The sequence below is a fragment of the Oryzias melastigma genome, linkage group LG3 (genome assembly GCF_002922805.2).
Source record: "Oryzias melastigma strain HK-1 linkage group LG3, ASM292280v2, whole genome shotgun sequence".
NCBI lineage: Eukaryota > Metazoa > Chordata > Actinopteri > Beloniformes > Adrianichthyidae > Oryzias > Oryzias melastigma.
The window spans coordinates 3246022-3263738 of NC_050514.1; the positions used below are offsets into that span (position 1 = coordinate 3246022).

Below are 17717 nucleotides of genomic sequence, written 5' to 3' on the forward strand. Positions count from 1 at the left end.
ATTAAAACTCTTTACAATAAACATGAAACATAATAATTCAGAATAGCCTAGATGTAGACCTCCATTCATTCAGATTTAATAGTGTTCAGTTGGATCATCATGTTTCTCACTTCCCAAATATATTTCTTATGCAGGAAGAGATTGCAGAAGCTTGTTATATCTTTCAATTTTTTCACACTATATATAGTAGCATTAGTATACATGTGCATGCATGCCAATGTGCATATTGGCTTATTGAGGTTAGACATTTGTTATCATGCACAGAAGTGCAGGAACAGGATAGAGATCTTCCTGGCAATTATATTTTATACATCTGGTGAAGCTCAAGCTCAAAATTCTTCTGAAATTCTTACAGAATTCCTTTTACTGTTGGCCACCTGTCATGTGCTTAGGGTTGTAACAACAAAATGATGAAAGAACAACAACACAAGAATGCAGCAAAAGCAGAGACGCTTGTTTTTCTGTTGATTGAAGAGGAGTTGTGACTGAACAAAATAAAAGGAACAAAGAAAGTACACATAGATATCTGTCAGATCCAGGTTTGAAGTTTAATTCACATATGTAAACCTCATTTTGTATAGAGCAGGCACACATGTGGATGTCAGGTCAATCACATAATAACTATTGCAGAATGGAATAGGCCTTATGAACAACATTCATTGAAGGTTTCTTTGTCACGCTGACTGACATTTCAAGACCCCACTATGAAATCAGGCTCACAGTAGATTCTCATTTTAGGGAACCCATTTGGGCTCAGACCACTAATATCACATGGAACTGCTTTCCCATAGGTTCTCCACTTGTAGGAAGTACCACCATAAGGGAAAAGTGTTGTGTGATTTGGGGCAACATTTGAGGGCTTGTGGCTCAACTGGCCAATCCACTGAAATAGACTAATCATCGAGTCACCTAACTAAGTATACAAGATACCAAGTTTGTATGGAAGACAGAGAAGAACTGGCTAAAGATAGTCTGGCTCTTCTCTAGATGCAGTTTGGGCTCTGAAACCTAATTCTTCAAGGTGGTTGTACTCTCTTCCACTCTGACGTTGCCCATGATGGGAGACCGCATTCTGCCATGGGTTTGCTTTAGTCCTCCAGTTCATCTGCCCTATGTTGCAGTTGCCTCCACCATCCCTGTACCTCCAAGTTAAAGGACAGGTCTTTTACTGTGGTTTTGGCTCATGGTTCAATACCTGACTTCTGTGCCAGTAAGAGTTTGTCTATTGCAAACAACCCGGTTAGAGCAGAAGAATGTAAATCTGTTCATGTGGCACCAGGACACTCTAGACAGGAAGTCAGTGATGGACTTTGTTGCTGTGCTAAACATTTTATGTCTTCAAATTCTCTAAAAAAAAAAAACAATCACCACCTGATACTGAATTGGATTTGCTGTTAGGGGAGTAGAGCTGCTTCTCCTCCACATTGAGTTGAGAGTAGCCAGTTGAGGTGGCTCAAATATCTGGTCCGGATGCCTCCTGAACGCCTCCCTGGAGAGGTGTTCTGGGCATGTCCCACTGGGCAAGGCCCCGGGAAGACCCAGGACACGCTGGAGAGAATGCATCTCTCGGCTGGCATGGGAACAGCTCAGGGTCCCCCAGAGTAGCTGGAGGAAGTGGCGGGCAAAGGGATGTCTGGGCATCTTTGCTTAGACTGTTGCCCCCACGACCCAGTGAGAGGATGAAGATGGATGGATGGATGGATGGATGGCAGGGGAGGAGTTCTGACAGAGTTGGCAAGCCCAAAAAGTCTGGGAAAGTCTGAGTGAGTCTACTGTCAAAAGGGTCTTCAACTGCTACATCCAGGTGGGCTTTGACCAGGTACCAAGGTAGGCCGAAGATTGGTTAGTGGACAGTATTTCCCCTTCCATTGTGGAATTGTGTCAAACCATTGGCAGTCCAAGGGTAGGCACAGAGTTCTGAGGAGACCATGAAAAACGATTGTCAGTCAGCATCAAATAAATGGAGAAGGAAGCAGTTATCTGCCAATACTGTCTCCAGTACAGATGGTGAGCTGTTGAGGACAACGTCAATAGGTGAAGGAATGCTTTGAGCATTTACTGAATACTGCCAACAAGCCCTCTGCTAAGGATGGTTTGTTGGTGATATTCAGCTAATGACACAAGTGAAGTCACTAAGGTAGTTAAAATAACCCTTTGGTGGTAAGGCACAGGTGGTAGAAGAGGTCCATCCTGAGTACTACATGACTTAATGTTGTGAAGCTGTCTTGAGTGACACCCCTTTGTGAGATTGTGTGACTCTGGACTGACAGACTGGAGTGGTAGTCCTTCTTGTCAAGAGGGAGTGACCAGTAGTTGTTCTTCAATTAAAGAAAGATCAAAACCCTTTGTCTCCAAGAGAAAATTTACTCCAAAGTTCCGGAGAAGAAAATTTTTGGGGTAAAATAACTTCTAACTCAGCAGGAACACTAGGGTTTTTATGCATCTCCTGAAACAGCATGTCGTGTGTCAATGTTGTTTTTGTTGACTTCATTGAACTAAGACCTTCCTGTGTCTACTTGGATGGTGGTATGAGGCTGGAATAAGGATCAGAACCGTCCAGTCAGAGGTTATAGTAATTTGGTGATTTGGGCTCTTTGGGTAGATCAAGAGTTCATGCCCCAAGTGGAGAAGTACTTTGCTCACAAGTAAGGAAAAATGAAAAGTAATTGTTCCAGAGACTGCAGTATATTTTGCATCTTTATTGACCATTTAAAAAAAAAAGCAGCCGAGGCTAAAAGCAAAGCTCTTGATTTGCTGTTCAATCTATGTTCCTACCCTTCCCTATGATCATGAGTCATGACCAGAAGGATGAGATCCCAAATACAAGCGATTAAAATGAGTTTCCTCTACTAGGTGGCAGGGAGATAAGATGTGGAGCTTGGGTACCAATGAGGTGCTTGAGAGAGATGGTTTAGGTGGCTCAAATATCTGTTTTGGATGTGTCCTTAACGCTTTCTGGTGGAAAAATTCTGGGCTTGTTCCACCAGAAAGAGGTCTTGAGGAAAACCAAGGATCCACCTAAGCCTGGTTTCCGCTGAGCAGTCCATTAGGGTCTGTTTTGTTCCGGTATTTTGAGCGTTTCTGTTGTAAAATGGACCCATTAAACAGTTCCCTCCCGTACCTCTTGGGGGTCCCCATCCATTGTAGGTCCATAGAAAAATAGAACATGATGGTTGGGGGGGAGCCACCTTCTGATTGGCCGAAAGTGATGACCTCATTAGAAAGCACCAGTATAGTGGTAAGATAGAGATTCCTACACCACGCATGCACCGTGAAAACAAACCGCTCAGTGGAACCGAGGCTTAACTGTGTGGAATCGCTCGACAAAATTAACTGAACCATCCCGTATTACTCCTCCTGTACAAGGCTGCTCAGTGGAAATGAGGCTTAAAGGAACTTTATGTTTCAGCTGGTCTCAAAGTCTCTTGGACTTGAGAAAGTTTCTGTGGATGTCTAGACTAGGCTCTGGTTAGTTTGTTGCCCTGGAATCCAGATTTGGAAAAGCGGAAGAAAATGGATCAGTGGATGGACCAATAAAGATGAAAATAAAAGCTTTGCAGAATAGGATCGAGCTTTAACAAGCCTGCATTACTCTTTTTAGGTTGTTTACCAATTTTTGCTAGTGTGTCTTTGTAATTGGTGGTCTTTTTGGGATTTGACTTTAGTTTTAAATCTGATGTCTTTCCTAATAGCCCTCTGCATTTATCTGGACTCAAGACTGGCTCATAAAAACACAAGCAATAAATCTGCAATAATATCTAATTTATTTCACCTATTTAATTATGGTTTCATTTGGAAATCTAAGTGGAAGTCTAAGTCAAATCAAATTTATGGTTAGACAGAGAAGCTTTGTCACGATACCTGTGATGGGTGTACCTGGTCTGCTGCAGTCAGTGTCAATCAAGCCAGCTCAGGCAGTGTGACGCGCTGGACATTTTCCTGTGAGCAAACATTTGTTCCCTCCATCCATGGAAATCTTTTTTTGACACCTATCTCAGCAGTTTTGCATCCGATGTATACCCAAATGGTTTTTCCCTTTTCCCCCCCTTCTTTAGCAGTTTTACCCACCAATACACAAAACAAAAATTGACTCAAGGAGCAATTTCAGAACCACTGTTAAGAGTTTGAAGTGTTGACTCTTCCTCTAAATCCCAACTCACTGAAGTATGTGTGTGCTTTGTGCTGGAAAAACATGTCTGATCCATTTTGCACTTTATACAACTTTAAGAAATCTCCTTCCACTGTGTTGATGGCTCACACCAAAACACTCCATTAAGAGTCCACACTGGGTCATCAACCTGGACTTGATTTGTGCATTTGTCAAATAGACAACTTTTAATATACTGGACAAGCTTTATAGTATATATTTAACAATTCAAAACAAATTCATGAACTGATGGGAGTGTAATGGTTCCTTTATGTAGAAGGTTTTCTAAATTTTGTTGTAAATATAGTATAATTTGGTAACATTCATAAAATTGATAAGGAAAAGAAAATGCAATTGTATTTATTGGCGCACTTTTAAAAACAGCTTTTTACCAGCACTGTGTTCATGGTGATTTTTGACCATTCTTCCAGTACTTCCAGTGTTGTTTGATAAGAAAAGGCTTGTTTCAGATTTGTCTTAAATTCATCTTCCACACCAAACTGGCTCATCAATTCCATTCTACAGTCATATTGGAATGGGGTAATCTCCAAAATGGTTCAACAGAACTGAAACTTTACAAAGCTGTCTAAAATATTCTGGTATATTGCAGCATTAAGAGATTTTTTTTTTTTTTTTTTTTTGCTAAAACTTAGAGTAGTCCATCTCCTAAAAACAACTCCACACCATAATCCTACCTCCACCAATCTTCCATCTTTACACAAAGCATTCAGACGAGTTCTTTTTTCCCGAACTCTGATTCATCCATCACATTGTCAGATAGAGAAGCATCACTTGTCTTAACATTAGAATATGTCTACACTGCTTCAGAATGTATCTTGTTCTTGAGTAAATATGAAAGCCACTGCAGAAAGTTGGCAACCTCAGAACAATATTCGCCTCAGTATCCTCTGTGTCCACTCGAGCAGTTTATCCATAAAACCACTTTGTGACTAAGTTGCTGTCATTCCCAATTGCTCTAACTTTGTTATAATAAAACTGACAGCTGACTGTGGATTTTTTTAAACATAGATACATATTTTCCCACTAGACTTGCTACCTAGTTTTCGTTTTCTTTTTTTTTTGTTTTCTTTTTTTACAATCACAGTTATGGAATTCACCATATTCAGCGGAGCAATCTGTGTTTTTCATAGATGTTTGTGTCATTCTGGATGCTTAACTGTAGGATTTTATACACCTGTGATCATGAAGCAGATTCAAGGGGTAAATTACTGCTTTTCTTTTTTTTTTGGCAAAACAGAGCTAGTCTACAAAATGAGCCATTTAATGACAGTTTTTTGAAATCCATAGAATTGAATTCCACAAAAGACCTGAAAGAGCAAGTGGTCTGACTTTGGAAATGATATATTGAATGAACTTAACTCAAAGCAGCCTTGCACAGGGACTACCATATTTCCTGCACTATATAGCACACCAGATTATAAGATGCAATAAATGGTCTATTTATGAAATTATATCATACATAAGTCACACCGAACTAAAGCACAATCAGTGACACAAAGGAGTCAGAGATAAGTCCATCAGTCGTCAGACTTTATGAACAGCATTTGCAGTAACTCCAAAACTAGTTTGTTGCATGCTACACGTTAGCCACGTTAGCATATTTACAATGGCTATGTCCGAAATCCCTCACTACTCACTATATTGTGCACTATATAGTTCGCCATTTTGTAGAATCTACAATTCCAAAATCGAGTGACCTTGATGTGTCCCAGAACTCTTTGTGAAAAACCATAGTCTAAATCTGTATCTCCCAACCTTGTTGCAACACATGAAAAAAACAGACCAATACTGCTAAAAAGAATGGAGTAGAAGAAGTAACAAAAGCAGAACGTTAATCAGGAAGATAACTTTATGTCTGTATTAGCTAGCGCCCGTATTTGCTTCCAATAAAAGCATTCCAAAGCTTGAAGTAGGGCAACAAATCAATTTTTCACTGGCCTCTTCATACCGTATTTTCCGCACTCTACGGATCATGTGAATCATAAAGCACATCGTCAATGAATGGTCTATTTTCCAATTTCTGTCAAAGGTTAGATAAGGCCCACTTAACCTCAACACGCATTGAGCAAGACAAGGAGTCAGAGGTAAATCTGTCAGTCAGACTTTATTTGAAACTCTAGTACTTGTTTTTAACATGCCGCATGTTAGCCACATTTAAAGCCTTAGCATATTGACAATAGCTGTAATGCAACCTTGTTTGCAGCACGTAAATAAACAGACTGATACCACTAAAATACAAGTTATTGTTAACTCATAACCTTGTCAGACGTGAAAAAAAACTGTCTGACACCGCTGCATGTTAGCCATATTAGAAGCATTCTCTGCGTTAGTGTATTGACAATTGCTGTAATGCTCAACCTTGTTTAAAACACATAAAAAAATCAGACTGATACCATTAAAGTATAGGTTATTGTGACTACGCTAACTCCCAACCTTGTTAGTAACACGTAAAAAACAGTCTGACATCACTACACGTTAGCTTCGTTAGCATATTTACAATAACACCCAACCTTTTTAGCAACTTTCTTACATTTTGGCAGAGCGCCGTGTATCTCTTAAAATCACTTTGACATCAATAAACACAATCAGGATCCACATACAAGGCACACTGATGTTTTTGAAAAAAGTTATGCCAATAAGTGTACCTTATAGCACATAGAATATGAGTTAGTCATTGACGCCTTGGTTAAAAAAAATAAAAACTAAAAACTTAATAGCCTGTGAAGTCCTTCAAATGTGTTATCTAGTTAAGGAAGGCTAACTCTAAACATTGTATTTAAACGTTTGATATTTGTCAGTATCACTACATCATAAAATGCCCCTTTTGTAGCAAATGGATTTCCTGAGTTGGCTTCAGCCTCTGGAGAGGTTTAATCTTCTTATTCTTCTCTTCTGCTTTGATAATGAATAATTAATACTTGCAACTAAACCTCTAAAAGTCCCAGACATTCATCTTTTCCATCCTCCCTCCCAAAGGAACTGTTTTGTGTTTGTGCTTTGCCGTTCAGAGATTCCTCTGACCCCGCCACCCTTTAGCTCTCTCCACCTCCACACAGCAGCAGCAGCAGCAGCAGCATCTCCTCTGCTGTGTCTCTTCCTTCTTGCACACTCAAGGTTAACAGAGACCACTCTGTTCTTCACTTAGAGATCTACTTCTGACTGACAGTGTTAATAGTCGTCTGCATGACCACATGATTGGCAGTCTGCCCACACCGTCCACATTCTCAAAAGTGTTTGCTTTCACTGACTGGAAACACATCATGAAAAACAGTTTAAAGTAAAGTGACATTTCTTTCATCCTGGATCGATTTCTTAAACCCACGCTTTTTCAGAGACTTTATTTGTCATTTTACTGATGTAGTAAATTCAGTTACTCATGAATGATTGAACGAACATTAATATTATAGTTAAGTAAATCTTAAAAAGAGATTAAATGGGAACATTGACAAAAATACATTTGGATGGATATTAAATTGGTCACCAAACTGAGTGGAATTTCAGAAATTCGACTCCATGTGTTGTAACTTTTTGAAAAATAATAATAGTTTTATTGTCTCCTAAATGGTTTCTATAATGAGAGATGTAATAAGTGTAAAAAATTTTGAGAAAAAACAATCTGAAAAAGAGGTTAGAAGAAAGAAGGAACCGTATCTGCAGTCGCCTTAATTTCTCCAAGTCTTAAACAAACTAAAAATGAGGCTGTCTGAATGAATTAATAAATTAAACATTACCCTTGCTGAAATAAAAAATCATTTGATTTTTGATAAAAAAAATTAATTCAGCTCAGAGTGAAAAACAAAGAATAAGTCTTCAAATCTTCGACATACCGTACATTTTCAGCGGTTTTTGCGATCTTTGTGAATCAGCTGACACAGAGTTCATACCACACGCCAAAGCGCTGCGAAACGAATCTGCTTCACCTTCAGTTCACACCAGGGGCCCGTTTCAAGAAGCAGGTTTAACAAATTCAGACTCTAAAATTGGACTCAGAGTTGACTGACTCAGAGTTCTCAAACTCAGAGTTATCAGTTTCAGAACAGCTGAAAAAAGTTTGCTCAATCAACTCTGAGTAGTTGAACTTAGAGTCAGGTGCGAGTGTCGCGACCACCCTGAACAATGAAGCAAAGACATTACGATTCACTATGGCAACGAGAACCACAATTAGGGCTTCATTCTTCACAGTGACAGACATTAATGTGCTCCTACAAGCATATGCCCACTGTAAAACAGAGAGAGTTGTCGTGGGAGAAAATAGGTGCAGAGTTAATGCGTACGTTTACATTTGAATCACTTCAATTCAGGATAAGTACTTAATAATGTCAGAATGTCATGTTGTCACTTGTTAAGGAATGGTTTTTGATCTGTCAATAATTTAACGAGTAATCTCCGTACTTGCATGAATGACTGTTTATCTTAAACCTCACCCCCACATACACACACACAGACAGACACACGAATATCACTACATGCAAAAAAGAGACATCGTTGCTGCCTGGAATGTGTAAACACAAATATTTATTAAATTTTAATTCTTGAGAAATAAATAATAATCACAGAATTTTTTTTTTTTTTTTTTTAGAATAATAAAGTTTCCCAACCTCTGCAATTGGAGGGCGCCACGCTAACCACCATACTAATATTTGATATATCTCTTTCAGCATGGTTGATATTTTGACTAGCATCTCCAGTGTTAAAGATTTAAAGATTTCCTTTGTTAAGGGTTTAAAAGAGGAATAGAAAAACAAAACTAGATCACCAGTTAAATCCCTCTTTTCTGACCAAGAACAGTACTTTTAGACTGATATGGGGGGTTGAAAAACGGAATCGCTCAAATAAAAGTGAATTAACGCCACGCAATCGACTCTTGGCCTCAAAATCCTCTCCCCATGTAAATGACATTCCTTCCGGATTAATCCAGCCTCCTCGTCCACAGGATCCTCTATGAATGGACATGCTATTTTGGCTGCAGGGAACTGAATTTCCTGAAGGAAACCTGCTCCAGGTTACGTTCACAGTCAGTTGCCGCAGTCAATACCATACCATTAATAATAATAATAGTACATTTGATTTGTTTGGCACCTTTCTTGGAACTCAAGGTCGCCTTACATAAAATAAATAAAAACAACAACAAATAATAAAACAGGATTAAAATTTACAATAGAATATGCACCTGTTAACATAAATAATACAATCAAAGTCATGGTGGAGATAAGCAAGATGGACAAGATGAGTTTTCAGTTTCTTTGAGAAATGTGGGAGAGAGCGGATGTTTCGGAGGACAGGGGGTAACAAGTTCCAGAGCTGGGGAGCAGAGCGGCTGAATGCTCTGCTCCCCATTGTGACAAGTCCAGCAGCAGGGACTACTAGTTGAAGGGAGGAGGAGGATCTGAGGGTACGGGTGGGTCTGGCGACCTGAACAAGGTCCGACAGGTAAGGAGGGGCAAAGTTGTGGATGGATTTAATGGTTAGGAGGAGTATTTTGTTTGTAATCCGGTGTGTTTTAGGTAGCCAATGAAGCTGCTGCAGAACAGGTGTGATGTGTTGGATGGATGCCGTTTTGAGTGATGATTCTGGCTGCTGAGTTCTGAACATATTGTAATTTACGTAGGGTTTTCTGAGGTAGTCCAAAAAGAAGGGAGTTGCAGTAATCCAGGCAGGAGGTGACAAGGCTGTGCACCAGGACGCAGTTGAATGAGGGCTGAGGGATGGGCAAAGACGACGGATGCTGCGAAGGTAGAAAAACGCAGACCGGGTGATACTATTGACGTGTGAGGTGAAGGAGAGAGTGCTGTTGAAGAAGACACCCAGACTTTTAACCTGAGGGGAGGGGGAAATGGAGGAGTTTTTGAAGCGAATGGAGAAGTTCTGGATGCTGCTAAGGATGGATTTAGTGCCTATTAGGAGAAGTTCAGTTTCGCCATTTTTTAGTTTTAGGAAATTTGAGGTGAACCAAGATTTTATTGCAAGAAGGCAGAGAAGTGGGAGGAAGAGAGGAATCGGGTTTGGTGGAGATGTAGAGCTGGGTGTCGTCAACATAGCAATGAAAGTGAATCTCATGTCTACGGAGGTCGAGGGGTAGAAGATAGATGATAAATAGCAGGGGCCCCAGGACAGAGCCCTGGGGCACACATGCAGTGGCAGGAACTGTCTGGGAAGTGAATGTTTTCCGCTGAATAAACGGGGTGCGACCTGAGAGGCATGAGTGGAACCAGCTGAGGGGTATGTTTGTAATGCCAATGGCAGCTAGTCTATCTAGGAGGATGGCGTGAGAGATGGCGTCAAAGGCTGAGGACAGGTGGAGCAGGAGGAGGATGGAGAGTAAACCATTGCCATGATGAACTCTGAGTTCAGCTTCCCTGCTTCGTTAAACAGGTTTAGTTTAACCCATTTTCACAGGCTTTAGTTACCTCCGTTTCTGAAACCAGAAACTCTGAGTTTTCCTTAACTTGGAGTTCATGAACTCAGAGTTTCAACCAAACCTGATACTTGAAACGGGCCCCAGAACGCACATTTTTTTTACGACGGTCAACATTCTCTTCTGTTCAGCTGTGGTCTCTAACCCCTTGTGAATAAAGGGTAATGTTGTATTTTCATCTCTATAGTCTGTTTAGATACGAAAATATGATTGCATTTGTCAATAGCTGTATTTTATTATGAAAAATTGGACATACTTTGAAGATTGACCAGATTTTCTTGTGTCTTAGTGTAACTTCCTGCCAGGATTGATGCGGATTGCTCGCGGCTCATGCAAAAAAATAGACCAGACACCAAAACGACTGCTGCACGGACCGCGGTGCTTCGCGTCTGGTATAAACTAAACCATAGGTTAACAAGGATACCGTATGAAAGTGACTTCTGTTCCGTGTGACATCAGAATCCTGCCGGTGTGAACCAAGCATGATTCTGACACAGAGAAAAGCAACTTTTCAAATGTACTTCCGCACCTATCTGCAAAAATAGCTTTTCTCAGTGTCAGAATCAACGTATTTAAGTGGATTGTGTAATCGCTTCACTACTGTAAAGAGTTGCAAATCAGCGTTAGGCTGCTTTTCTCCACTACAGTTGTTGAAATGACCTCATTTGGGTAAGTGGTTAAAGAGTTACAGTAGTCGAAAGAATGTCAACACTGGAGCTAAAGCTCTGATGTAAAAGGGTTAACACACAAAGCTGTTGATCTATCAATGTTGTTTGCTTGACATTCAAAGAGCAACAGTTGTCGTTAACGTTTGCACTTCAGCTTTCTACTTCATCCCCTCCTATCGTTCTGTTTTATCTTATAGGTGAAAACAGGAACGTTTCCATGAACTCCTGTTACTGCAGATTGATCTGTTTTGCACTAATTAAATCAGACACACAAATACAAAGTTGGAATTAAATAAAATGTCTGAAAAGTTAATAAGGTTTGATTTGATGTTATGTGTTGAGCGTTTGATTCAAATGCTGGTTTGGAGTTTATGGTGCAGAGGTCATGTGTTAGAGTTTCAGAGGCGAGGAACCGATCGGCCCCATGGCCAGATGAGACAAGCAGAGTGGAGAGAATTTGAGAGTGATTTTAGAGTGGATAGAAATGAAGATGGAGAGATATGAAGGACCTAGTTGAGATGGACAGCCAGTCATTGTGGTTCCTTTGGGACAGTTGTAGAGCAGAAAAGTGTGGGTTGGGCTATGGACATAAAGTATACAGTATTGGGCATGTGATGTGGTTTGAAAACATCTTAAACATGTGCTTAGTTCCTGGTGTTCACACTGGACAAGCAGGCAGGGGCTTCTTCTTCTTTTTGTTTTTTCTCTACTGTTTACTAGCACATGTCCACTGCCTACAACTGGGAGATCCTGCAAACCTTGCTCCAGGCTTTCTCTGTCACAGCTCTATTCTGATATATGAAAGGCTTGTTATCCTCATTCTCATTCCCAAGTCGTCACATATTGACGTTTGGTTAAGGACCCCGCCCCGCCACTTTTTGATGTTTTGGGTGTCCCCAACTCATCGTTTTTTGATGCTGGCTGTTTGTGAAATCAAGGGTCCCCAACCCTCGGGATACAGGCCGGTACCCTAACTCAGTACCAGTACCCAAACCTGGCACCGGACCTGACACGGTACCTGACGCAAACCAGGCTCGGATGTGGTACCGGGTTATGGTACCAGCACTAGATTAGGGTACCAGCAGTGGGTTAGGGTACTGGCACTGGGTTAGGGTACCAGTACTGGGTTACGGTTAGAGTACCGGCACTGGTTAAGGGAACTGGCACTGGGTTAGGGTACTGGCACTGGGTTAGGGTACCAGTACTGGGTTACGGTTAGAGTACCGGCACTGGTTAAGGGTACCCACACTACGTTAGGGTTAGGGGACGGGCACTGGTTAAGGGAACTGGCACTGGGTTAGGGTACTGGTACTGGGTTAGGGAACAGGCACTGGTTGAGGGTACCGGCACTGGGTTAGAGTTCTCCATATGTTGGTACTTGTCCAGTTCCAGTTCGCTGACTGGAGGTTGGGGACCCGTGAACAGCCAGCACAATAGAAAACAATGAGTAGGGGACACCCAAAACGTCAATTTCTTGTCACGCAGGGGTCCTTAACCAAGTGTCAATATGTGATGAGTTGGGAGTGAGAATGTGTTGGTCTGTCAAATAATCCGGGTGGGGCAAAAAGCACAGTTTTTGATTTCTCCTTCATGATTAATTTTCAAGCAGTTGGCACTTTCGTGAACAAAAAGGGGACACATACATCACTACCAAATCCGAGGCCCTGATTGGTCAAAGTTTGACCGGGTTAGCTATCAAATGAAGTTCAATGGCCTGCCTGAAACGTGCGCTCACGTCCATTTCCTTTACAGACTCTTCTGGACTTTCATTCGTGGCTGCGTGAACACGTGTTTCTAAGGGTGGTGTAAATGTAGCTTTAGATCCGCTTCAACAAAATAACATTACAAAACAATGTACTTTTAATGTTCTTACAATGTCATATGTATTATAGTCATACATTTGTACATCACTTTTTAAAAAATTCTGCCTCTACATTCAGGTGACACAAAAATCAATTAGGAGGCTCAAAGGCACACTGTAGATAATCTGCTCTTTGGCATGGAACACTATTATGAGTCATTGTTATTTATCTGCATATGCCCTCTTACTCACATCATTAATTTTCTCAGCTAAATAGAGTTTAATTTCCCATCAATGCTGCAAACACTAAGCATCTGTTATGTAAGTTAGCAGGCCAAAAACCAATCAAAGCAATTCAGAAAAAAAACAACGCTTACTCCAGTAGTTCATGTTTAGTTGGAAAATACCCAGTATCTACCAAAATGTGTTTGGTAGATATTGGTTGATCATTTAAATCAGCTTTTAAATACAAATATTAAGTTAACTAAAATGTATCTAATGTCATCTACCTTTGCTCTAAGATTCCTTGATCACAGATTTTTATTCCAGTATTATTTTTACTGACACATCTGTTTTGCTTCACTAAAAATGTCTCAAATAAATCAAAGGAGAAAGCAAGCGATTCCCAGCAGGAACATCCATCTAGGTACTTTAGAGTTTGCTCACTCATCACTTATAAATAAAAAACTAAGTGTGTGGTGTTGTGTCTGTCTGAACATATTTGGGAAAAAATGAGAGTTTATGTAAAGACATCAACTTGAAACTTGGTTTCAGTTCAATAGTATTGATTGTGCAAGCTCTTCTGAATGTGTAATTTGTGTGATTGTTGTCACCGCAACAAAAAAAGATCTAACATCTGTCTGTGTGTGTGTATATATATATATATATATATATATATATATATATATCATATTTAGGCAGGCTAACCAAAAGGAGAACAAGAAAACAGAAGTAAAAATTCAAAAAAATCATTAGCCACAAAAATTCAGAAACTTTTATTTTGAAAGTACAGCTGAAATTATTACATTTAAACCATGACCTGTTTCCATTTCTATGGCTTCTTGCCATAAAATTGATGCATCAACATATTTGAAATCAAGCTTAAGCTTGTGTTGGGATGCGGAGGAATGGATGTCAGATGCAGAACATTACATTTAATTAATGAACTCTCATTTTTTTTTGTTTTGCGTTAACGCAACTGAGTCCCACTGCAGACAGACCATTGGAAATCTGGCTAGTACAAAACCTGAAAGCAGAACATGACAAGAACCAAAACAAAAAAAACTTTGAAAACCCCAACTAAAGGACACCGTCCTCACACATTCAGGTCAGCTTAGCCCCTCAGCGCATGACCTTTACAATGAGAGGTTGATACGTCTTGGTTGGTTTCCTTGAACTCCTGATGGACTATTACTCTGAAGTTTGGATCCATGGAAGTGGGCCAGTGACAGCTCTAATGCAGCTTATCTCATCCAGAACCCTGAACTAGACATAAAGTTCTCAAATTATGCATGCTTAAAAAAAGAAAACTGCACATATTAATGGAGTGAAAGTAATAAAAATTATTGCAATGTAATTTGTCGCTGTATTTGACAGGAAGCCTCCCTACGCAATAGGGAAAGCTTTAATGAGGCTTAAGCAAATAAAAGTCTTTACATATCTATATAATTATATATATACATATACATTTAATAAGCTTTCTGTGTGCATGGATTACAAACATAAAATTAAATTAAACTCCACACAGTCAGTTGAATCCAGCACACACAGCATCTGCCTTTGCAAACTGTAATCCAAAGACCATTTTTTTTTCAGTAGAATATTTCTGTTTTGGAATTTTTAGATAATAGTTTCTCACCTGACTTTGAAGCTGATAGACTTTCTTTGCATGTTTATGGATAAAATAAAAATGATTTCATCTTTAGGACTCTACTTTGCTGTGAATTTCCCACAATGCTTTGCTTACCCTTCAAAAACACATTTTATAATCTCTCTAATACAGGCATGGGGCTTAATGTAATTAAATTTGTTATAACAAAATGCATATAATGTTATCATTAAATGTCTTCATGTATGCCCTGATTTCATCCATCCATTTTCCAAATTAACTTTTTCAGGCTGATGGAGTTGCTGGAGCCTATCCTATCCATAGATGGGTAAAGACAATTAAATGTTTAAAAACCTATTATGTTGTTACTTCTGTGTCTGTATTGTTAAAACTGCATTTCGATTATTTTTAATCATTTCATCTTTTATATTTGCAGTTAATTAATTCAATTTGAAACATCTAATAAACTTTAATTAGGCAACCATGTTTAGATTTTAGCTGATCTTTAAAGAAGACTTTGCTTTGAAGATTCTTTGAGTATCAGCTTTTGCTAACACTGTACAAGTTTTTTTAATGCAAATATACAGCTTCATCCCCTCAAAAACTCACTCCGATCATGTTTTGATCATCGTAAAAGCATTCCCAGTGGTCTTTTAATTATAATTATCCCATTTTTGGATAAAATCAGAAGCATGTGTGATTTTCTAGGAGATAGTTTCTGCTGAGCGGCAGGAGTTTAGTAGAAACTTGTATCTGAGTTGTGGGCGGGACTTTTGGCATGGAGCAACCCCTCCACCTTCTCATTGGTGGGAGTTCAGAGATTGTGGCCCACCTTGTGTTTATTTTCTACATCATAAATAAGCTCCTTTTTAAATGACATTTTTTTTCATTTTCTCCCGATTCACAACAATTTGAATAAAGAAATACTCAGAAATGCAAATTTAACCTTAATTTTCTTAATATGTCCTCCATCATCAGAACATAAACACACCAAAAACACAATTTTCAATGGAGTAAGTATAATGTGCCACAGCTGCTGACACCTCCCTGCCTGCTACACTACATTCACCAGTTACAACATCCATGCTGCTGCTTGTGATGCCAGAGACTGGAGGAGCTGGATTCATGTTCAACACGTTTTCCTATGGAAGGCCAAAATGATTAAACTAATATTTGCTCTGCTCTCCAATATTATCTACAAAGGCTGCTGCTGCTGCTGCCTGCTTGCTTTTGCTTGAGAGGTATTGATTGGTTAGCCAGCTGAGATGTTACAAAACGATCAAAAGTCCTTGCAGCTTGGAGGTTACACTGAAGCTCGGTGCCTGCATTTAAGGAAATTATGTTTGTTCTGGGTAAATGTTTTCACAGACATGCAAAAGAAAACTTCTGCTGCGTGAAATGTCATCACTGTCGATATTTATTTATCTTATTGTGCAGACAAGATACTTTCGCTAGTGCTGTCCTGCAATTGATTAATTATGACCCGTAATTAATTAATCTATTTTAATTTAACCTAATAATTGTTGTGAAAATCCTTATTTTGAGATTCATTGTTTGGACAAAACAAACACTGTGAGATGAAGTTTCCTTCTGTAACGATGCTTTGTTTATATTCTTACAACAATCAGAAAATATAGCGCTTTTTTATTGCAGAGGGCGAAGATTTAAATTGTTGATTTGTAGAAGTCGTTTCTGATTTAAATAACTTCCATAAGGAAACATGCATGTTTTCTTTCTCCAATTGAATGTCATGTTAACGCTCAATCCAGACTCTGATTATCTAAGATTGATCATATTTTATCTTCACATAAATCCCATTCATTGTGGGTTTTTTTTAACACAAAGAAACATTTTCTGTGCTAAAGTTTCTGAATGGATTCATGTCTAATTCAGCCTTACTGTAGGAAAATTCTCAAATGTTTCTTTTTCAAGTTTCCACAAATCAGCAACTTTATTTGACTGAATCTTCATTCTCTGTAAAATGTTTAGTTTGAACTTTGAGATGAAGATTTCCCTTTCATATTAAAATGGAGGCTAACAACCAGATGCTAGCTTTAGCTGCGTCTGACTTTTAAGGTGTGATGGATAAATGAAGCAAAAAATGATGCAACCGTCACAAAACTGATATTTTTTAAATATAATATAAACGTGAATCCACCGTGTAACTGCGTGTGTGAAACAGTTGAGAGTCTGTCACCGCGTATTAGCCAGAGCAGCTTCAGCTACATGAAACCGTCTCAATAATTCTGTATGTCGAGGAAAAATCCAGGTTTTGTCTGTAAACAGCAGCTTTAATATTCTTTAGAGTTCTTTAGACTCTTATCCGGTTTCTTCACTGGCTCTTTTATCCCTGAAGAAACTTTCAAAATATGTTTTATTGTTTGTTTTTCGTTGTTAGCTTTGAGCTACTAGCTTAGCCATGCAGGTTGTTACTTTAAGTTACATGACCAAGATGGATGTTGTGAACAAAATCTGGAAGTTTTCCTAAATAAAACTTCCTTTACGATCGGATAATAAGCTAAATGGAAAAAAAATCTAAGCTAGCGCGTGTATCTGTTTTTTTCTTGTCTGTGGCCTGGTACCAAGTGACCCACGGAGGGTCTGGCCCGAGGGTTGGGGAACACTATAAATTATATGAATGTGATTAAAAAAATAATAATTTGTCTATAATGAACAAATCACAATTAAAGTTATATTTTGATGCCCCAAATTTGTGCTAACGTAAATGTTAAACATGAATATTTCTAACCTTTCTGCACACACATAACTGTGTGCAAACCCTGTGACATTTGAAGACTAATTCTGATCTAAAAGAACTTCCTTTTGACTATTTGCCA

At 39.2% G+C, this 17717-nt stretch overlaps 1 protein-coding gene across 2 annotated transcripts in view; it reads left to right on the forward strand.

Moving 5' to 3' along the window:
- LOC112161164 (potassium voltage-gated channel, KQT-like subfamily, member 1.1) overlaps positions 1-17717 on the forward strand; it is a gene marked incomplete at its 3' end in the record, with an annotated part of 58030 nt that overhangs the window by 16232 nt on the left and 24081 nt on the right. Inside the window, 1 exon segment of one of the 2 annotated variants that reach the window (XM_024296193.2) lies at positions 15170-15208. Within the exon segment in view, the coding sequence (XP_024151961.2) occupies positions 15170-15208 (39 nt within the window). 2 annotated transcript variants of the gene reach the window in all.